The following is a 23,924-nucleotide window of genomic DNA, read 5'->3' on the forward strand; positions in this document are numbered from 1 at the left end:
ATTGAGAGCGTCCTACTGCATTGCAGTATGGTGCATTACATTGGAGGTCAATCCACACGACCATAAAGATGGCAGAGAGAATCCCTGGGGACTCCTTCCCCCCATTGATGTGATTTACCATGATTGTTATCTGAGGAGGGCACACAAATCAGTGAGGACCCCTACCACCCCACACCTAGAATCTTCCAGCTACTCCTATTGGGAAAGACGCACAGGAGTATCAGAGCCAGAACCACCAGGCTAAGAAACAGCTTCTTATATGGGCAGTGAGGCTGCTGAATGACTAATGAACTGCTCACACTAACCCTCTGAGAATCTATATGTACTATCCACATGTATAGTTTTTCTCTGTGTGTTAGGTCCGTGTGCATGATTGCAGTGTTTTGCATTCAGCACCAGAGAATGCTTTTTCACTGGGTGTACTTGTTCAATCATGAAAAATGAACTTGAAACACCAAGACAAACAGACAAATTTAATGCATTTAAATCTTGGACTGAATTACGTTTACTGATTCATTCGAACAACTTAAACGAAGATTGTTGGAGAAGAGAACCAAAGGACAAAATATGGAAAGTATACATTCATGTAATTTCTTGTCATATTCTCACTATTCGTGTAACAAATTTACATTTGAAATCCATCTACTCTGCTGAGAAAGTTTTGAGTTCACACCGATATGCTTCCAAATCTCCCTGGGAAGGAAGAGTGTTATCCAACATGCTATTTTTTTGGCTGAGGCATCAAGTGGTGTGCTCTTCCCTTAGTTTCTCTGGGAATATAAGGGGTCCCATACCACTAAAGGAGCTCTGCATTTATTCCCACCAGCAACATCAGAACATGTTGCTTACTCATTTGTTGTTTGTAAAACCGAGCTGTGTACACTGTAGGAGAAATGAAAGTTATTACATTTCAAAAGTAATTAATTAGCTATGAAACACTCTGATTAGCAATGGATTATATAAACCCGTGTTCTTAAATTCTTTAAAAACAACAGCAGGTGGAGCTTCGACCACAATGTATAGTTGCTCATTCAATTCCATTGCAGAGTTACTGGCCTTAGAGCAATTGTTAGGGATCTACAATTGATCTCTATGTTACAACATTAACAAAGGTAAAGGTACCTTCCACCAGATTCAGCACTGGTTACTGAGCACAGTGGTGGCGAATTTTATGTATAGTTTGTACTGTGGTCATCTTCAAAATTTTCACATGTCCTTCTATCAGTGAAACCAACAAAGTAAGTTCTCTAAAGAACAGACACATTATGAAACAGAAGTGCAGAAGGAAGTTTGACTACAGTTATTTGCTATTTCATAACTGATGAATACTCAATTATTTATTAATCAGCCACTAATGACTTTGTTCATTTCATTAATATAAAATATCTTTTTAAAGTCTACTGAATGTGGAGTAATGAAGAAAACATTAAAAAACTCACTTGGACCATCCATGGCTACAAGAACAGCCAGAGAGCCTGGGTAAACTTCTGACACTCTGAAGCCTTCCCATCATTTACAAGGTATGGAAGAATCCTGTCCGCGTCTTGATAAGCCTGAAGAAACCTCCTCACCATCCAGGATATTACAATCCACCCGAAACATTCATTCCACCTGCCACCAATTATATAATGACTGCAGTGTGCAGCATCTACAAAATACAATGCATTTTCTCACCTGGGTTACTCCGACTGCACTTCTCGAAGCCATGACCGCCACGAAGAGGGTCAAGGGCAGAGGATGCATCGGAACACCACCATAAATGAGTTTTTCTCCAAGATGCACAAATCCAAACATGGAAATAGTTGACCGTTTCTTCATCCTAAAAATTAATCAGAGAGAGGAAACAAAAAGATTTTTTAACACTCTTTCAACCCTTCAAACCATATACATGGGATGAGGGGCAGGAATGTTCAGATGAAATGTAAATGGTCTAGGATTTGAGCACAATACCTTCATAGACTACTTTAGCAGCATCAGAGTTTCTCCACAAATGCCAACAAAATACCTCTAGATTGGAAAATGGACATATTGCCAACCAGAAATTTTCCCCATGACGAATTTTGGATTTGCATAAGATATAAACAGTTTTTCTCATCTTCATCTAGAGCTGGCCTTTGGTTTCCATTATAAAAGTAAGCAAAGCAATGAACTTCAGGCAAATATTTCCAGTTTATTTAATAGGGATGGATAAACCAATCCAAACATGAAAATAACTGAATCAGTCATATAGAGAACATTTAGGTTTTGTGAATCCATTCAGAATAAAAGAATATCTGACAGTATCTCAAGACATAATTCCCTCACAGTCTGGGCACCAGCAGTTAAAATCAAAAAACAATGATGTTAAATCATTTTTTTCTGGAAAGGCAATAAGATCCAATTCCATGGATAGGATACAAAGAGAATACCCATCCTCCCTTCAACAACTCACTTAACTAGGAAGCTCTGCTCCTGACAGCTCTACAGAATAACGCTCTCTGAAGAGAATACCAGTGAAGATCTGTCCAAGTTATTAAGAAGTGGAGGTGGGGATGTGTGTGGGGTGGGGGGAACAACACTGTAGGTTTTGACACTAACTCCCAGGACACCAACATGCAACTCAGCCAAATTGCTATCCTTCACTGTGGCCATGTGGTTTTCTCCACCTGTATGCTCTTCTCATGACCAAGTTTCTCAAATGTCTTGATTAAATCTCAGTAGTAAACTCTAGCTTCGAGTAGGACAGCATGGTGCAAAAACTGCCAACTTAATCAATGTTTTAAATTCATAGAATATCCCAAATTCCATTCTATCAACACATTCCAAGATGAGTGACAAAATACTATACTGATGTTGTCTGTTTTTACCATTCCAAGAGGCACATTACTTAGTCCCACTGTAATGTCATAATTTGATGTCTTTTTAAAAAAATATCTGTATTACCTTGGGAGTATTTAATGCTGGGACATCTTCCATTTTGATCATCCAATATCAACACAAATCCAGATGCAAATCATTTAAGCCATGGTGCAATGTACATCTAAATAACTATGGGTTTGCCCCATCCCAGGCAGGTAGATAATTCTGCCATACTTCATCACTGTGTCCTGCAGTGTCCGAATCAACCTGCCCATTGTGCTGTGCCTCCAATAGGAATTTGATTGTGACTGCACAAACACATCCAGCGTTGGATATCAACAACCAGAAGACTGATGCTCCCATCAGATGATCAGGAGGTTTCTAATGTAAACTCTGGTTCCAGCAAACCTCATAATGTCATCATTTTTTTTCCACCTCAATAAACAAGGAAAAATCTAAAATACCAAGAACAATCTGAAAATCAAAAATATCATTTTTTTTTTGTGTTGTCTCCTAATAACAGTGCCCTGCTTAGCTTCTGCAAATACAAATGAGGCAACTGTTCATTCAGCTACAATGTCCATTTACCAGCAAATTAATTTGATATGCTAAATCCTGCCACTCCTGAAACTAGGAAACTAATTTCATTGAAGAAGGCCATGCATTTTAAAAGGGATTATTTTGCTCAAAGGGAGATGTATGTAAATTGTGAATTCTAATGTCTCTGATACTAATCCCACACCAAGACTAAAGTTACTAATTTAGGACGAGTGCTTCACAGAAGCAGGGATGATGTTAGTAAGAGGCAATCTGCAAAAATATTTTCAGACAATTCTTGGCATTTAGATCATGGGAGGTGTGATAGTACAGATCTATCACCAATGTACATAGTGTATATAGTTACTGTATCTAGACTGCGCTTACAGCGATTGGCTGAGAGCTAAGCCACACCTATTGTCTGGGCCTTAAAGGGTTGTGTCCCTAGCCAGGGCGGATCATTTCCGGACTGGTCGGCCACCTGTGAAGAGCTCTGGTCTTTTGCTAATAAAAGCCTTGGTTTGGATCAACAAGTCTTTGGTTCTTTCCACGAGCTCTACAGGAGGCGGGTGGGGGGGGGGGGGGTAAATTTCAGATCATTGTGAGTTTTCCAAAATCTCTGCGTTTACAGGAAAACTCTGGAACCATTAATGGTATCCATTACTGGATGGGCTGATGCAGTCCCAACCAAGTTCCTCTTGGACCTACAGGTAAATTGAGATCCTTATGATTTCAAGGAACCATCCCCACGCTACAGTCCGCGTACATAAAGCCTCCAATGCCAAAAATACTCAAAGGTGGCAAAAACAAAATAAAACAGAACAATGGGAGAAGAGTTTGAAGTCTGAAGGCAGCTTCAGAAAGATTTTCATGGGTTGGGCCAAAAGTTGTAGAAGTGGAAAGAGGATCGCGCGGTTGCAAGGATCACAGCTGTTAAGAGGGTGCAAGTAGATTGGAGCACAGGAAGGGGCCCTTTAATACATGGAAGTGGGAACAAATAATTCTGGTCATAGATTAACACATGCTTATTTAATTTGATTCCTAAGAAGAAGAACAAAGATGTTGAGAAAGAAAGACAGGACTAAAAATTGAGATTATTTGGAAGTGAATGCTGGTGGTCTGAGTGATGGAGAGATGTGAGGTCTGGGTCAAATTCAGAGAAATTTCAAACAGTGAGCTAAACACAAGAACTAAATCGTCACAAATTACAAAAACCACAAGTCACAAACACCCCAAATGACACAAGGATTCGTCCGTATCCGCTCTCGATTGAGAGTTGTACCAGAAGGAATGTTTGGTTGGATTGTTTTACGAAGGAGAAAGGCATTTCAACCTGACTCACAAAGCCTGCTCATTAAAGGTTGGTGATTATGTCTCGACCACAGTATTAAGTTGTTGCCTTGAAAGGGAAGAGACGATGATAAGAATCAGAAAACAGCCCCTCTTCTCCGGCTTGAAAAAGATGAATCAAGCATTTTTCTCTCTCTCTCTGGGTCAACGTGGAACCGGCTGCCCGCCCCGACGTCAGTTCTGTGAGGGATGGGTGGGAAAGGACCGACCCTCCCATCTCCCCGGGAAGGCGGAGGATACCCACCCGTCACACCTCCTGATTCGCTCACCCCGCTTCCAAAACCCTGCCCTCCCACTCAAATTGAACTCCTCTGAACTCCTGTGGCAGAATCGAAGTGACCTGTGGTCACGCAGACACGGACAGAAAGGACCAAAAGCGCCAAACGAGACATTCGTGCATTTAGACCAGCACAAGAGAGGGAGAGAATCTGACCATTGACCCTGGCGCAGTGTGCGGAGTTCCACATGGATCTGGGTCCGGCGATGCAGACGGTAAGTGAGGACGCTGTTGGCCGGCAGCAACTGGGCTTGTTCCGCTCGCTGTCCGAAGTGATCTGAGATTGAAAGGGAGATTCTTCTGACATTGATCTGTTTCTTCTTGTTCACCAGTTTATTGGTGGGCAATGCCAAAAAAAAAACCTTTGATCACTATTGTAGCGAGTGGTTTTCTCTCATTTCTCATAGCTTTATTTTCAGAATTAGGCTTGGCAATACCCCCCCCCCCCCCCCCCCCACTCCAAACAAGCCTTCTTCCTTGGGAGAAGTCCGTAAGGTGAGGACGCAAGGGTCATGAACTTATTCCTGGGGTTGGGAACTCTTCTGAAGTTCAAGGCGTGACCTTGAACCACCCACCCGGGTGTGGAGCGGACCCACAAGAAATCGATACTCGTGCTGTTGTGTTTGTCACATTATGAGGGGAGTGAGTGACGGGAACGACGGAGCCTGTCACTTTCTATCCTGGTCTTTCACAGTTTGCCAAGAGCAGGAGGTCCTGCTAAAAAAAAAAGGTCCCCTTTCCCCAAGGGATTGGTCAAAGGCGAAACTTGCTTGAGATCGCTGTATCGTGAGCCGACCTATTAGTCTTCACCCTCTGCTTCACCGACACGGTTTACTTCATTCTGGCGCTGGAGTGAAGGAATGGGAAGGGATGTTTTCATGCAGCTGAGAAACGCAGCAGGGTGCTCGGTTTCTCTTTTGTCTCTGACATTGACCTGATGTTAAACGCTGCGAGTCCGGCTGAACTCCAATCACGGCGTTTCACTGCTGTTAAGTACAGCCGCCTGTGTTCCTGCGTCTTCAACGCTTCCTGAAGTTCTACCCTGATTTGGAAAGGTTCCTTCCCCTAATTCCCACTCCCCACTTTTTTTTCAAACAAATAGTTCACCGATCACTAGATACCTGATTTGCTTCTGAACTCAACGAGTCTGTCCTCAGACATTTCGAGATTACCGAGCGAACACGGCACTATTCTGAGAGTCAATCGAAACTTTGGGGTCTCCGATGGACTGTTGCAACCATCCTCCTCAACTGCAACATTGCAATGAAGCAACTGAGTGTATGCGGAAACATAAGATATTCCCTTGTTTCAGAGGTCCAGGCTACTAATGATTTGAAGTTGCAAGATAAAAGTTCCCTAAATGTAAACGAGTAACCGACTGAACTGATAATTTTAGGTTTTGTTACGCGCCCAAAGGACCCCAAAACCCAGCAGCAATAGATATTCACCACGACAAAGGTGATTTAAACAAAAGAAAATAGAATCAAACTTTAACATCTCTATTTACTTATACTAACCCAAATTAACCCCCTTCTCACTTTAAGCCAGCATGTATGATGTGTGTGTAAATTTTTTAAAAAGTTCTTTGGTCCACAGTTCAATCTCACTTCTCCTTCCAAGTTCTCTGGTTGCAGGCAATCACCATTCTGTGCACAGAATTGAACATGTACAAAGTTCACCAGGCATTGGTGCTCGAAAGGTAAATGTTTACTGCTCAGGAAGGTTCTTGTAGAGTTTGCAGAGAGTGATTTGTTGTTCCAGGATTTCCACAACTGAGGTACCACCATTAGTCACCTCAATGTCTCGCTGATGAAACTTGCCCCATTAGGGTCAGATGATAATCTCTTTCTTTCAGGCTACCACAGAGTTCCTTTCTGTTCCTCTTATCTCAAGAGAAACATCAGATAGATAGCACTGCCAACCATCCACCACTCTGGAGCTTTCTGTTTCCCATTAGCTTTTCCTGGCTTGTTTCAGCCGTGATTGTTCAGTCTCTCAGTGTCACACACACTGGCTGAGAGAGCTTGTTGAGCTTGTCTCACCACTCTCTCTCTCTCTCTCTCTTCAACTCCCAAATGCTAGAAAGCCCATGTGACTCTCTCACTTGTAAATAAACCCCACCTTCTTCAGCAAACCAAAGTTCTCCTTGGTCAAGCTGTTGTTTTAGGTAAACAAAACACAGGTATGACCTTTCTGTGAGCACTCTGTAGTAGGGTCAGAAGCTTTGTAGTTATTCAAGCAGGCAGCCTGTCTCCAATCCAAACAATGGTTTATTCATTTTCATGACATCATTTCAATTAGCACCTACTTGTGAAATGTGCATAGCATTGTCCATTGTTTCACTGAATAAGATCTTTTAAAATCTGTGTATGCATGTAACCTAATCTTACCAAATTCTCCCAAATTATCTACTCCATTACAGTTTTTATGGACAAGGCATTTTTGTTAGGAATTAAAGTACCTTTAAAGAAATTGCTCGAGACAAAAATTGAGAACAAAGAACATTTATTACTACAACAATGCAAAGTTGGGTGCTTCCCCTTACCCTGGGAATACACACACATACTGGGGCTCACCCAACTTTTATACAGTCAATTTCAGTATCAGAATGCCCTCCCCCTTACATTCTTTTTCCAATTAATAAAAAGCTAATTGATCAACATTGATCAAATTTTATTTGACTGAAGCTTATTTTGATTTCATTGTTGAATTTATAAGCAGGCTGTGTTTAAATCAGAAGAAAATCAATATTTCTGGCTTCAATTTAAATATTTGTCTCAAAGAAGGAAAGCACATTACCCATTTGCCACTTGTAAAATATAGTGTGTTCCTCTCCCCAGATAGCTGTTATAAATATTTAAAATGTGTATGTCAGAGAAATAATTAAGCAGTGAGTAATTAATTGGAAATGCTCTCACAAAACAGGAAGTACTGCAGGGATTATCCCAGTGCCTGAAGCAATCAGGTGGGATTTGACCTCTGCCCCTGATGTTTGCAATGGCAGATGTACTTCATTGTCAAATTAGGTCTGGAAAAAATTAAGTTTGGATTGATTAACAAACAGTAAAAGGAGACTGAAATGAAAAGAAAAGAAAATGAGATACTTCATTTGTCTTTTTAAAATCTCAGATCTGAAATAAAGTTTTCCAATTTCCAACATTTATCTTTCCCATGCCAGTATAATCAATACAATTGCTTGGATAGATAAGATTTGTCAAATCACGCCTGTGGTAAGGTTTGATTAGTATCTTCTGGTAAAATTCAGTTCCTTAATGCCATGCAAGGCCTGACATTGGGAACAGTTGAGAAATGATGCCAATGGCAAAGCAATGCAGCAGGAAACTATTTTTTTGCATTTAATCAGACATCAGGTTCTGATTTGAAGCACAATTTAAACATTAAAAAAATTAATCATTTCTGTATTCTGAAGGTCAAGAATGTTTACATATGTGCAGTTGTAAATAAGATGGAACAGTGCATAAAACATGTAGCAGATGTCCTATGCAGTGGACGAAATGCTGAAGAAACTCAGCAGGTCACCCAGCATCCATAGGGTAAACTACATTTCACACCTGAACTTTTTTACCCTTTATTTCTTATAAATGCTGGATCACCTGCTGAGTTTCTCCAGTACCTTTATTCATTGCTCCATCCTGTTAGCCTGTGCTCCCGCCCCGCCCCCACCACCCCATCCCAACCCTCCACTCCCCGCTCCCCCCCCCCACCTTTTTATTTAGGCGCTTGCCTACTTTTTGCTCACTCCTTATCGAAGGGCTCAGGCTGAAACATTCTTTGCCCTTTACTTCCTGTAGATGCTACGTGACCTGATGAGTTTCTCCAGCACTTCTGCAAACTCTCTTGTTTAGCTAATGCCCACCGACAATGATCAAAGAAAATTAGGCTGAGTCGTTGAATGTAAAAGAACTTTGTGAATCTGTACTGGATTTGCTCTGCATGAAGAAACAGTAGCTGACTTGGATGCCTTCATTTTACTCAGAAGGAACTGTGAAATCCATTTTTTTTTGTCATTGTTAGACATAACATTTGTTGTACTGTTGCCGTGAAGCGGGGATTTTTGTTGTTGACATCAGTAGGGTATGGAAGCTGTGGAGTAAGGAGAATGCAAGCCAGCAGAAACAAATTACTCCAAGTAGACTGGAAGTCCCTGAACATGCCATCATGGAGGCAAGGGCTAGAGTAATGGTATGAGTGCAATTTTCCATCCTTTGCAATCTCAGTGGTGTCAGAAGGTTTGAAAGGACAGCTGCTCAGTTGAAATTCTTTGCTTGCATGGTTGTTTATTAAATGATTTTATTATTATGAGTCAAGTAACAGTTCATCTTCTGCAATTCAATTTTTCATCACAGTATGCTGTGAAGATATATTAATAATTTGGTTTTTCACCAACTTTTCAGTCACTGTAAATAGTTGGAGAATTTCAAACAATGATCTTCTTGCCAATTCACTCCAGGGATACTTGGTTTTGATTGGCTATTTTAAGCTACTTTTGATAGCTAGTCTGCAACCTTCCAATAAAAGAAGGGCTCCACAGAAATGTAGTTACAATTTCCGAGGCATAGATATTTGCTGCCAACCTGAACAATATCTGGCTTGGCAGGCAACCGTACACGTACAAACTAGTACCCAGATCTTTCATTTTATTCTCTATTGTGTGGTCATAGAGAAATAGAGTATGGAAATTTGCCCTTTGGCCTGCCAAGTCCACACCAACCATCACCTATTATTTTGTGTTAAACTTTTCCTCATTCATTTTATTCTCTTCCCTAATTCTGCCACTCAGTGACACAGAAGCACAACTTGGTGTCTAATTAAGCTAACAACCTGCACATTTTTGAGAAATGGAAGGAAGCCCTCACAGTCTCCAGCAGAATGCTGGAGCATTAGTGGTCAGCAATGAACTTTGGTCACCAGTCCTCAATTTGCTGCACCATTGCTCTCACTCAAAGTCAAAGGTTGGCTGAGATTCTTGCTTTGAAAAGGGGAATAGGGAATCGTCATTAACAATGTGGAATATGTTTATGCCAGGGTTGTGATGTAACTGCAAAACTTCAATCATCTAACAGCTCTTTACCATGGTGTTGAAGTGTAGATATTTCAGGACACTTCAGTTTGGTATGAGAATGAGCTGTTGATTCATCCTGTTCCTTTCAATAGTTTTTGATTTCAGCTGTTGTGGTTGGTTATAGATCAATCCATATAAATAAATAAATAAATAAATCAAGCTAAAAGGTCAAGGTTGATTAACTGAAATAAAAAATCATAGAACCACCAAGTTTAGATTTAAAGCTCTAAAATGGGAGTGGTCTGAGAGAAAAATAAATGGCTTTTTTTTTCAAACTTTATTTAAAATTTTATAGCATGAATAAAATAAAAATTACATTTAAAGAAATAATAAAAAATAAGATAATAAAAATTAGAATACTACATTATTAAACTACACAAATTAACCCCCCCCAATAATTATAACACAACGTTAATCATCTAATTTAAAATTAGTCCAACCCTCCCCCCCAAAATAAAGAGTGAAGAATTAATTAACAATGTTGTAAATAAAATAGAAAAAACCCCACTTACAAAAAAAAGGATAAAACTTAACAACAAAAAAAATTACTAACAAAAGAAAATCAATACTAAAATAATACCCTTAAACGTATATTTCAATCAAACATAATACATGTATTTAACAAATGAAATCCACTTTAAACCTAAGTTCAAATATTAAAATCATATATCAACCACATATCTGTTATACAAAAAATCATAATTAATAATACATAAATACAGAATTTCCATTAATACCAAGTTTCCTTTATAATTCGAGAGAACAAAAACATCCCTTAAAAAAACAATCAGATAAACTTTTTATTCCCTTCCCCTCCCCTTATATAAAAAAAGAAAAAAAAAGTTCAAACTCTTATAAAATTCTCCATATTCTTCATTTATAACATCTTCAAAATTCTCTATCGAAATTAACTTAATTTTATTAAACTCTTCTCCCTCAATGTATTTGTACTTGGTTTTCTTCTTTTTCTTCTTATCACCTTTCCCCTCATCTTCCTCTTCATCTAATTCAACATCCTCAATTTTTGACTTATTATCTTCTGTGACATCATCCTCTTAAAAAAGAGAAAAAAAACACCCCCAAAAAAAAGAGAGAAAAAAAAGGAGAGAAAAAAAACCTCCTAATTCCCTCTCAATTACAATCAGAAAACAAAAAGAGTTAAAAAAAATTATTTATTTTTAAAAAAAATTTAAAAAAACCTTCACTTCTTAACCCAAAAATTAAAAAAGAAAAAAAAACAGGTCGGAGGTCACGACTACCTCCTCCTGTTTAAACCGCCCAAAGCGGTAACTCCCCCTAAATATTGGGTGTGAGATAACTCACAGGTAGCTGATGACTTCTGGAAACTAGTGCCCACCCAGTTCCCTCTCCCAACTCCCATTTCATTAAACTATCATTATTATTTAAACTATTTAAACTCTTCTCAAAAAAAAAGATAAAAGATTTATTTTTTTAAATCAGCGTTACCACTTTGGTCACCATTGCTTCCATTTCTTTTAAAAATCTGGATCCCACCTTACATCTCTACTCTCTTTGGAGACCTTGAAGGACTACATCGTTCCTGAAACTGCATGATTGGTAGATACTGAGCAAAGTCCATAACCTCTTTAGGATTGTCAAAGAACTTTGGCTGATTTCCATCCTGAAAAATCTCAGTACCGCAGGATACCTGAATGTTGCCTTATGTCTTTTTTTCCACAACCGTTCTTTCACAGAATTAAATTCGCGTCGTTGAAACATAATTTCTTGACTCAAATCTTGATAGAAGAAAACAGGATTATTCTGAACCATCAAAGGAGATCTATTTTGCTGGGCATTTCTAATAGCCGTATGTAAAATTGTCTCTCGTCACAATAGTTTAAACAATGGATCAGAACAGGTCTTGGATTCTGTCCTGAAAAAGATTTTCTTCTTAAAACTCTATGAACACGTTCCAGTATTAAACCTTCAGGGAATGTATCCTGTCCTAACACTCGTGGAATCCATTCAGTAAAAAATTTTCTTGGATCTGGTCCTTCTATGCCTTCTGGCAAACCAACAATTTTCACGTTGTTCCATCTAGATTGATTCTCCAAATAATCAACCTTTTTTGCTAAATTTTTATTTTGGATCTGCAATGTTTCAATTATTCTATTTTCATCTTTCAATTGATCCTGTACATTGACTAAACCTTGATCACACATTTCAAATCTTTCAATGGTTTCAAGCTTAAAAGCTCCATTAATGGCTTCCGCCATCGCATTAATCTTGGAAATAAACAGGTTCACAAAATTAGCTAAGTGACTCGATACCGAATATATCTTATCTTCAAGATCCTTAACAGACATTTCAACAGAAGTAGATTCAGGCATAATGGGGTCTTGCTATTCCTTAGAGACCACGGGATCTTCTGTCCCTTCCCTTAATTTAGTATCTTTTCTAGCAGTTTGACTTCGTATAAAAATCCCTCTCAAGGTCCCCCAGCAATGCCAGGAGACTGAAGATCAGGGTTATCTTTAAGCCAAATCTCTTTAATCATCTTCACTGAATCGATGTCTGGAAATACCATTGTAATTGAAGATGCATTTTGCAGCGCCACCACTGTAGCAGTCGAATGACAGCTCTTTAACTCTCCAGCTGGTGGCGCCCCAGCTGATTCAACTGTCAAAGTCTCAGTAACAGCACTCACAGTGGCCATTGTGTGAAATACTGGCACCCGGACAGCTCTTTGTTCTGAAAGCTGCTGAGTGCGACCTTCAGAGAGCCTTACCGGTATAAAACGGAATTTCAATGCCGAATTCTGTACGTCTTCTGGATCCATTCTACGCTGAGTCCTGGCTTCTTGTAAACAAGCAGGCCCAGACAATTTCGGAAAATGTAGTTTTTTAACAGTCTGTTAATGTTTTCTTTTACCTCTTTTTTTGCATATAAACCATTAGGCACTAATCCAGCACCTCTTATTATTTATAAACTTTTAAAAGAACTTTAACAGGCACTTAAAGACAAAACAATAAATCAGAGTCAGGAGAGGTCTGGAAGGCACGTCTGTTCCCTACGCCATCTTGCCACGCCCCCAGAAAAATAAATGGCTTGAATAGGCATGTAATACTTCCTAATTTCAAGACTGGAATAGTGCATGTGGGCTGAAAAGGCCCGTAACCATGCTGTATGTCTACATTTAAATTAAAAATTTAAGTTGGAGAGCAAGAAAGAAAATTTTGACAAAATTTACTTTGTTGAGCTGAAGGGGAGAGCGAAGGCTGTGGCAGTGAATTGACAATAGATGTAGGAGACTAAAAGCAAAAATATGAGCACTGCCTCATGTGTCTCCAATGGATGGGAGGTCAGAGACTGTGATGGACCTGGCTTTGTTATTACCTTCTACAGCCTTATTCCAGCAAGGAAAATCGTGTGTAGATGGGGCATCTAATCTAATTATCAGCCAAAGAGCTGAGCAGTCTCTTGATGAGAGGAGGTCTTTGGTATGGAGGCTCATTTAAGGTGAGAATGGCAGTACTAGTGGAGCTGTTGATCCCAGCTCCAGTGTCCCGAATTAAGTCCTGTCCTCTGGCTCCTCATTCTTCCCGTGACTGTGTGTGGGCTCCTCCAGTAGTCCAAAGATGACCTGGTTGGTCAATCGTCCACTTTAAAGTGCCCCAGAGTGTAGGAAAGTGGTGGAATCTGGACAAAATTTATGGGAAGAGTATAGGATTTGTATCAATGTGCTCTTGATAATCAGCATGGATTTAGTGGGAGGGGAGGCCTTGTTTCTATGCTGCATTTCTCTGATTCCAGTGGAGTAGGCTTAAACTCCAGGGCAACACAAACCTTCCTCACTGGTGCATCCTTTAATAAGAGGCAGGTTAAAAAAAACCTACCTCTTATTAGTCCTGGACCTAACATATGGCTGAACTCTCTCTCTATAGTCTCTGCATTACCAACTGATTTTATTTCGTGGATGTGGAGGTCTGGACAATCTAACAATCTGCATTTGGTAAAGTGGAAGAGGTTCCAAGACATCGACCTTGGATACACAATTTTGAGACCCCACCCTCTGGATAACACTGACAGCAATTGTAAATATAAAAGGCTTTTTAAAAATTTTTTTTTTGCATGCGCCTGAGTGAATTGCATTTGATGGAGGTGGGGGAGTGTGGTGGTGAAAACTAAAGAATCGTATCATTTTTTAAAATATTTTCAATGTAAAAAAAATTTACAAATAAAAAAAATAAGACCATTAAAAATAAAACAAGTCAGAACTGTGATGTATCCCAATCTTAATCTTAAGATTTAACTACAATTAATTTCAAACATTCATGCCTCTCTCTAGCCCCTTTTCCACTGGAACCTTGTCCTAGGAAATGACAGCCAACTTATTGGTTAAGCGTCTAGTCGAAAAGGGAAACGATCAGAACATCAGCGACAAATGACATAAAATCACACCAGTGATTTGGTCTTTGCCCTCAGACAGCTCCAAGAAAAGTGCAGAGAACAAAACAAAGGACTCTACATCACCTTTGTTGACCTCACCAAAGCCTTTGACACCGTGAGCAGGAAAGGGCTTTGGCAAATACTAGAGCGCCTTGGATGCCCCCCCAAGTTCCTCAACATGGTTATCCAACTGCATGAAAACCAACAAGGTCGGGTCAGACGCAGTAATGAGCTCTCCGAACCCTTCTCCATTGACAACAGCGTGAAGCAAGGCTGCGTCCTCGCACCAACCCTCTTTACTATCTTCTTCAGCATGATGCTGAAACAAGCCATGAAAGACTTCAACAATGAAGACGCTGTTTACATCCGGTACCGCACGGATGGCAGTCTCTTCAATCTGAGGCGCCTGCAAGCTCACACCAAGACACAAGAGCAACTTGTCCGTGAACTACTCTTTTCAGACGATGCTGCTTTAGTTGCCCATTCAGAGCCAGCTTTCCAGCGCATGACGTCCTGTTTTGCATAAACTGCCAAAATGTTTGGCCTGGAAGTCAGCCTGAAGAAAACTGAGGTCCTCCATCAGCCAGCTCCCCACCATGACTACCAGCCCCCCGACATCTCCATCAGACACACAGAACTCAAAATGGTCAACCAGTTTACCTACCTCGGCTGCACCATTTCATCTGATGCAAGGATCGACAAAGAGATAGACAACAGACTCGCCAAGGCAAATAGCGCCTTTGGAAGACTACACAAGAGAGTCTGGAAAAACAACCACCTGAAAAAACACACAAAGATCAGCGTGTACAGAGCCGTTGTCATACCCACGCTCCTGTTCGGCTCCAAATCATGGGTCCTCTACCAGCATCACCTACGGCTCCTAGAACGCTTCCACCAGCGCTGTCTCTGCTCCATCCTCAACATTCATTGGAATTACTTCATCACCAACATCGAAGTACTCGAGCTGGCAGAGTCCACAAACATCGAATCCATGCTGCTGAAGACCCAACTGCGCTGGGTGGGTCACGTCTCCAGAATGGAGGACCATCGCCTTCCCAAGATCGTCTTATATGGCGAGCTCTCCACTGGCCACCGAGACAGAGGTGCACCAAAGAAGAGGTACGAGGACTGCTTAAAGAAATCTCTTGGTGCCTGCCACATTGACCACCGCCAGTGGGCTGATATCGCCTCTAACCGTGCATCTTGGCGCCTCACAGTTCGGCGGGCAGCAACCTCCTTTGAAGAAGACCGCAGAGCCCACCTCACTGACAAAAGACAAAGGAGGAAAAAGCCAACACCCAACCCCAACCCACCAATTTTCCCTTGCAATCGCTGCAACCGTGCCTGCCTGTCCTGCATCGGACTTGTCAGTCACCAACGAGCCTGCAGCAGACGTGGACATACCCCTCCATAAATCTTCGTCCGCGAAGCCAAGCCAAAGATTGATGGCCTTGAGTGCTACTCATATCTCTGGTGTCATCTGCTGCTGGCTTGCCGATTAAACCAGTGGAAAAAGGACAAGTTGCATCTGGAAGTATTGTTGAAGGTGGACTCACCTATCCCTGGGGATGACTTGTGTTCAGTGGGAAAGTAGTTTGTGTCCCGGTTAAAAGTGGCCCAGTGGAAACAGCAAAAACAGCTTATTTAACTGGGACACTGCATGGCCAATTAACTGGGATGCCAATGGAAAAAGGACTTTTGTCATTTTATTCAATATGAACTCTGTTAATTTTGCAGATGAGGTTTTGCATTGTCGGCCTTGTTTGCTTTCTTGCAAACTGAGCTGCTCATTAATTGGGAAAACAATGAGATGGTGGAGGAACTCATCAGGTCAGACAGCATCGATGGGTAGAAATGGTCAGTCAATATAGTGTTCGAGCTAGAGTACAGTTGGCTCAAAGGAAAAACATATGGAACTCCCTTTGGGAAGAGGAAGAAAACTTCATCAAAGTAGATTCTATGACCACATTGACTGACCACTTTAATGGATACTATCTGACCTGCTGAGTGCCTCCAGCAATTCTTTCTTTCAGATTTAGATTTATTGTCAGAGTCCATACATGACATCACATACAATCCTGAGATTCTTTTTCCTGCATGCAGGAAAAACTGTACACAACATGCACAAGTAAACAAATAAACTGTAAACAGATAACCAATGCAAACAAACAGAGAAACAAAATGCAACACAGAGAGAATTTAAAAAAAACAAGAAAATGCACAAGAGTCTTTAAATTCGTCTGTGACTGAGAATGTTGTTGATGAGTGTAATGGTGGAGGGGTAGCAGCTGTTCCTGAACCTGGTGATGCGAGTCTTATGGAACCTATACCTCTTTCCTGATGGCAGCAGTGAGAACAGGGTGGTGTGGATCCTTGATAATTGCTGATGCTCTCTGACAGCAGTGTTCCCTGTAGATGTTCTTGATAGGGAGGATTTTGCCTGTGATGTCCTGGGCTGTGTCCATTACCTTTTGGAGGGCTTCATGCTTGGGGGTTTTAGTGTCCCCACAACAGACCGTGATGCAGCCAGTTAGCATACTTTCCAAAACACATCTGTAGAAATTTGCTAGGGTTTCTGGTGTCATACCAAACCTCCTGAAACTCCTCAGGAAGGACAGCCACTGATGTGCTTTCTTCACGATGCCATTAGTGTGTTGGGTCCAGGAAAGATCCTCCAAGATAGTGACTTACAACAACTTAAATATGTTTACCTTCTCCACCTCTGATATCCTATGATCACTGGATTGTATACCTCTGGTTTCCCTTACTGAAATCCTTGGTTTTGGTGACATTGAGGGCAAAGTTGTTATTGGTGCATCATTCAGCCACATTTTCAAGCTTTCTCCTGTATGCTGACTCATCGTGTATCTTTATACAACCAACTACCACAATATTGTCGGCAAATTTGTAGATGGTATTATTGTCATATCGTGCCACATAGTCATAGGTGTAAAGTAAGTAGAGCAGGTGGCTAGGAATGCAGCCCAATGGTGCTCTTGTACTGATGGAGATTGTGGAGGAGATGTTCTTACCAATCTTCACTGATTGTGGTCTGGAGGTGAGGAAATCCATGATCCAAGGGAATGTGTTGAATCCCAGCTTTTGGAGTTTGCTATGAGTTTTGAAGCAATTATGGTGTTAAATGCCAAACTGAAGTTGATAAAGAGCATCCTGATGAATGCATCTTTGCTGCCCAGGTGTTCCATGACTTTGTGTAGAGCCAATGAGATGGCATCTGCCATAGACCTGTGGCTACGATAGGTGAACTGGAACAGACCCATGTCGCCACTCAATAGGAACTGACATGCTTCAACACCAGCCTTTCAAAACACTTCATCACTGTTGATGTATGTGCTACACATCGATAGTCATTAAGGTAGGTTTCTGCAATCTTCTTGTGTATCAGTATGATTGATACTTGTTTGAAACAAGTGGGTACCATCCCCCGCCGGAGTGAAATGTTGAAGATATCTGTGAATATCTTGGTACGTTGGTCAGCACAGATTTTTAATTCTTGGCCAGGTTCTCCATCTGGACCAGATGCTTTCCTTGGATTCACACTTCTGAAGGCAGCGTGCACGTCATCCTCGGATATGGACAGGATGGAATTATCAGGGGACATGGGGGTTCAGAAGGTTGGTTCTTCACAGTTAATGTGGTCATAGAAGGCATTGAGTTCCTTTGAAAGTGAGGCCTTGCCGTCTCCTACTGCACCAGATTTGGTTCTGTAGCAGGTTATGTCATTTAGATCCTACCACAGCTGTTGGGTTCCAGCATCTGCAGCCTTTGAGTTCCTCATTGTTTATGATTGTTAATGTACTCACATACAAATGCCATTTGCTTCAATGTTATGGTCCCACAGATGTTTCAACCCCCTTTTTTCCTCTTCTCCATCTCTTGGACAGAGTTCTGCCCCAATTTTCTGGTTCCAAGTTCTGCGCTTCATAATGTCTTTTACTGATCTCTTCACTTTCAATATCTTTCTTTGGCTTGGCTTCGCGGACGAAGATTTATGGAGGGGGTAAAAAGTCCACGTCAGCTGCAGGCTCGTTTGTGGCTGACCAGTCCGATGCGGGACAGGCAGACACGATTGCAGCGGTTGCAAGGGAAAATTGGTTGGTTGGGGTTGGGTGTTGGGTTTTTCCTCCTTTGCCTTTTGTCAGTGAGGTGGGCTCTGCGGTCTTCTTCAAAGGAGGCTGCTGCCCGCCAAACTGTGAGGCGCCAAGATGCACGGTTTGAGGCGTTATCAGCCCACTGGCGGTGGTCAATGTGGCAGGCACCAAGAGATTTCTTTAGGCAGTCCTTGTACCTTTTCTTTGGTGCACCTCTGTCACGGTGGCCAGTGGAGAGCTCGCCATATAATACGATCTTGGGAAGGCGATGGTCCTCCATTCTGGAGACGTGACCCATCCAGCGCAGCTGGATCTTCAGCAGCGTGGACTCGATGCTGTCGACCTCTGCCATCTCGAGTACCTCGACGTTAGGGGTGTGAGCGCTCCAATGGATGTTGAGGATGGAGCGGAGACAACGCTGGTGGAAGCGTTCTAGGAGCCGTAGGTGGTGCCGGTAGAGGACCCATGATTCGGAGCCGAACAGGAGTGTGGGTATGACAACGGCTCTGTATACGCTTATCTTTGTGAGGTTTTTCAGTTGGTTGTTTTTCCAGACTCTTTTGTGTAGTCTTCCAAAGGCGCTATTTGCCTTGGCGAGTCTGTTGTCTATCTCATTGTCGATCCTTGCATCTGATGAAATGGTGCAGCCGAGATAGGTAAACTGGTTGACCGTTTTGAGTTTTGTGTGCCCGATGGAGATGTGGGGGGGCTGGTAGTCATGGTGGGGAGCTGGCTGATGGAGGACCTCAGTTTTCTTCAGGCTGACTTCCAGGCCAAACATTTTGGCAGTTTCCGCAAAGCAGGACGTCAAGCGCTGAAGAGCTGGCTCTGAATGGGCAACTAAAGCGGCATCATCTGCAAAGAGTAGTTCACGGACAAGTTTCTCTTGTGTCTTGGTGTGAGCTTGCAGGCGCCTCAGATTGAAGAGACTGCCATCCGTGCGGTACCGGATGTAAACAGCGTCTTCATTGTTGGGGTCTTTCATGGCTTGGTTCAGCATCATGCTGAAGAAGATTGAAAAGAGGGTTGGTGCGAGAACACAGCCTTGCTTCACGCCATTGTTAATGGAGAAGGGTTCAGAGAGCTCATTGCTGTATCTGACCCGACCTTGTTGGTTTTCGTGCAGTTGGATAATCATGTTGAGGAACTTTGGGGGACATCCGATGCGCTCTAGTATTTGCCAAAGCCCTTTCCTGCTCACGGTGTCGAAGGCTTTGGTGAGGTCAACAAAGGTGATGTAGAGTCCTTTGTTTTGTTCTCTACACTTTTCTTGGAGCTGTCTCTTCACTTTCAATATAACATCAGTCTAAATTACTTCCCTACCTTCACAGGCTGCAAGATTTTCACATAATTCTGTTTCAGCACATTCTGGACAGTTTGCATTGGTCAATGATCAATACTTTACTGATCAACTTTTCACCATGTTAATTTGTATTATATTTTAACCATCGTTAAGTTAATGTTGGCAATATTAATGTTAAATCATCTTTGCAACAAAACTAAATTGGGTACTTGGTGGTGGAGCATTGAGTGCTCTGCCTCCCAGTTCCGTAGTCCTGTGTTCAATCCTAATTTGTGTTCCCACATTCTCCCCATGGCAGGTTTCCTCCCACAACACAAAGACATGGGTGGTAGGTTAGGAAGTTGCAGGGATGCAGGAGGAGAAGGGAAAGGGACTGAAACGATAGCTCTATTTGGAGCCGGATCCAATGGGCAAAATGTGCTGTTTACAGGACTATTTGAAAGTTGGCTTGTAAATTTAGAACATTGTTCCATATGTTTAAGTTACCTCTTCTATTGTACAATTTGAGCTAATAGGCCTGTTTTGAGACCCTAAGGTACTTGCCTTGATGCAAAACAATAGCATCGCTTTTTATATGCTTCCATCTCATCTACAAAGTTAAGGGTGGATGTGAAATGCATCCAAATTCTTTCTTTAGTAAGTCACTGTTCCATGACTGCACTCAATGTGGGGATAATGATGGAGCAGGCTGTCACATGTGGCAGCATGTGACCTCCAACTATTCTTGAATCTGCCATTTATCTGACATTCGTGTTGAGCCATGGAGATGATGGGTGTTGAATGGCTGACAGGGGACAGATCTGTATCGACTTTCAGTCAGCTTGGTTTGGGCTGTTCTCTCCTGATGGATCTAATTCCCGACAGATGCTGGCTTTTAACCTCATTTGATGATGCCACTACACCACATCTCATCACTAATAGTGGGTTTGGATTTATTAGAATGACAAACTTGGATATATTTAGTATTGTTATACATCCTGCTGACGTCATTCAAGGGAGATAAAGGTTCATCTTATATGCACAAAGCAGAACCAAAAGAAAAATCATGTATCAATTGCTTCAAGCAGAGTTTCACTAGTCTGTGAACCACTAGATAATAGGTTTTATTTTAAAAAATACCCCTTGAGGTTGTGATTCCAATGGTGGGCCAGGGGAGTTAAACAAGTTATTGTTCTTATTGTTCAAACACTATCCCAAGTACATGCAGTTTTGAACAGCTGATTGCAGAAAGATTGTTGTTGCCTTTTGAGAATTGCAATAGGCTTGTGATGGTTTGTAGAGATGAGCAACAAAGGCCTGATATCAAGCATTTAAATTTTATTGAAGAGGCATTTTAGGATGGAGTCTTTTTTTATTCTCTGATTGTGAAAGTCAATGATGAGAAGATTTCCTTCTGGAGAAACTTTGAGATGTTAATTGGGAGAAGATTAAAATATGGAAAAGAAGCAGTGGGAAACTAGCCAAAATATTTACATTAATTCAGTAAATCTGTAAAATAAATTATGATAGGAAGTCAAACAAAGGAATGAATTCCAAAGATATTAAATGTGTTTCTGTAGAGATGGAATGAGGAATATGATAAAAATTGAAATGAGGACTTGAGATCCTTTGCAAAGCCAAAAGCTTTTGGGAACCTATGTTTTTCATGCACTGCTGACATAAGATGATAGTGTCATCACATTAGCATTATATAAACAATTGCTGATTGGATGTCTTCTCTTACAAAATAAAATGGAATGTATGACTTTAAACTTTCTTTAGAAATGTTGCTCAGAAATGTTCCAAAAATTCATGGGTTTAGTCCAATGACCACAGGCAAATTCTGATCAGAGAAGGATGAGGAGGTGTCCCTCCCAAACCTGATGGGATTCCAACACCACTGTTGAAGCAATTATACATTTTTATTTCAAAAAAGTTAACAATCAGAAAATATATTTAATTGTACAATAGTTAATTGTAATAAGATTAATTGAATTCATCATTTATAAGATGTTATTTGGTGAAAACAGTCTATTTGTGCAGGGCTATGATTTTCAAATCTGCAGACTGTGTTTGGATCTCGTATTAAGTTACCAGCTACAGAGTTTGCAAGCAGAAGGAGACAGAGATAAGGTTGTCGACCCTCAGTACTTGAATGCCTACAAAGTTAAAAATGAGTTTGAGAACATGTGTGATAATTAGTACAAATAGTCGGGACATAGTTCGCAAAAGTGGATTATTTCAGATATCCACATCCCTCATTTTATGTAATTCTCATTGTGACGGGTTTGCATAGGGCATAAAAAGGGGACATTATAAAATTGTTTTCCAGAATTTATTCCTTCCCTTTAGAAGATACGACCATCAGTATCTTCTGGATTTTCTTCCTTTTTTACCCCTTTGCTGCCTTAGCAAGGTAACAGCAGTGTCTATCCCATTCATCTTTTTCCTCAACTACACACATATTTTTTTTTCCATTTCAATATGTACTCAACTCTTTGTAGATGGTATTAGCTGAGAGCTTTTAATATTTTCAAACTATTTAAAAAGAACTATATTTACAAGGTGAAAACAGAGGAACCTGGTGGGCGAGTTAAAAAATGCATAAAAATTAACTTGCTAGAATCATATATTTAACAAGGAAATTCTGTACCTTTAGATAAATATAATTATCATTGACTTCTGGGTCTTCTTCCATTTTTTTTAAATCCCTTTGCTCCTAAGTAGGCAAAATAATAGAACTTACACTGTTGATCACATGACCAGCACATGATAATAGATTCAAAACACCATTAAGATTTTAAAAAATCCATAAAACTTACATTAATGGTTAAAACAATATAAAACAAACTGTAGAGCATAATAATACTAGTAATGAACAATATACATTAAGATATATGACATAACCATTTCATTTTCCAAGGAAATATTTAAAATAGCCCAGTAACAATCTTCTCCCCATTTACCCTTAGCAAGGTAACCACAGGAGACAGGAAGGGAGAGCTTAGGAGGTGCACAAGAGAAGTGAACCTCCAAACTCATTCCTACCAGAAATATTATTAAAATGTCAATAAATACAAGTAACCCATTGAGATAAAATTCACAAATATACAATTGGGAATAGAAATTATTAAAACCCATTTTTAACTCTGTTACATCAGCACCAACCCAATCTGGGTACTTCCAGGGAATTAGTGTTCTGATGGTAATATCAAAATGCTAACAAAAGAATCTCCCTGTTTTTTTTTAAAAAATCCCCAAGAATATTGTACTTTATTGGATGAGATTAAGTTGATTTTTTAATGGCGGATTAAATAATTATTGCTGAACAACTTCTCTGATGACAAGTGATCTAATTTTATGTAATAGTTTGTCTCCCTTCAAAGAAATATACATTTTCCTTTCATTTCAAAAAAGCCTTGGATGTTAAAAAATGTGAGATGAAATGTTAAATTTTTCTGTTTTCTTCCACAGTGTTTCGAGCTTTTCCATGTTCATTTCTTTGAAATATTTGAGTAATGATACTTTAGGACCTTGTTAAATTGCACAAACAATAAATCATTATATGAAGACATAAATTGTTAGGGTAAGATTGCAGAACTTTACTTTCTCGCTAAATGTCAGTAAGAATTACTTACACAGCAGGGAAGGAGACTCCTCTGCCCAACTTAGTTTATGCTGAAAATCAACCATTCATACTAATGGAAGTAAAACACAAAAGTCTGCAGACAGTGTGGTTGATTTAAAAACACAAGGCTGGAGAAACTCGGCTGGTCAAAGAGTGTACTGTACTTTACATAGCAAAGATAAAGATACAGGGGTGGCACAGTTAGCGTTGCGGTTAGTGCAACATCTTTACAGCAGCAGCGATTGGGACCGGGGTTCAAATAAGGGAATTTGTGCTTTCTCTCCGTGTCTGCATGGGTTTTACCCAGGGGCTCTGGTTTCTTCCCACTGCTCAAAATGGACTGGGGGTGTAGGTAAATTGGGCGGCACAGACTAGTGGGCCAAGATGACCTATTACCTTGCTTTATG

General features: G+C 40.6%; 1 protein-coding gene across 2 annotated transcripts in view; it reads left to right on the forward strand.

Moving 5' to 3' along the window:
* Positions 1 to 4,907: 4,907 nt before the first annotated feature.
* lmcd1 (LIM and cysteine-rich domains 1) overlaps positions 4,908 to 23,924 on the forward strand; it is a 73,110-nt gene continuing 54,093 nt past the window's right edge. Inside the window, exons 1-2 of one of the 2 annotated variants that reach the window (XM_069936934.1) lie at positions 4,908 to 5,217; positions 18,018 to 18,130. In XM_069936934.1, coding sequence (XP_069793035.1) covers positions 18,089 to 18,130 — 42 coding nt within the window. In that variant the 5' untranslated portion in view covers positions 4,908 to 5,217; positions 18,018 to 18,088. The remainder of the gene's footprint in view (positions 5,218 to 18,017; positions 18,131 to 23,924) is intronic. The other variant, XM_069936935.1, reaches the window with a different exon arrangement.

The sequence above is a fragment of the Narcine bancroftii genome, chromosome 5 (assembly GCF_036971445.1).
Source record: "Narcine bancroftii isolate sNarBan1 chromosome 5, sNarBan1.hap1, whole genome shotgun sequence".
In the NCBI taxonomy this organism is placed as follows: Eukaryota; Metazoa; Chordata; class Chondrichthyes; order Torpediniformes; family Narcinidae; genus Narcine; species Narcine bancroftii.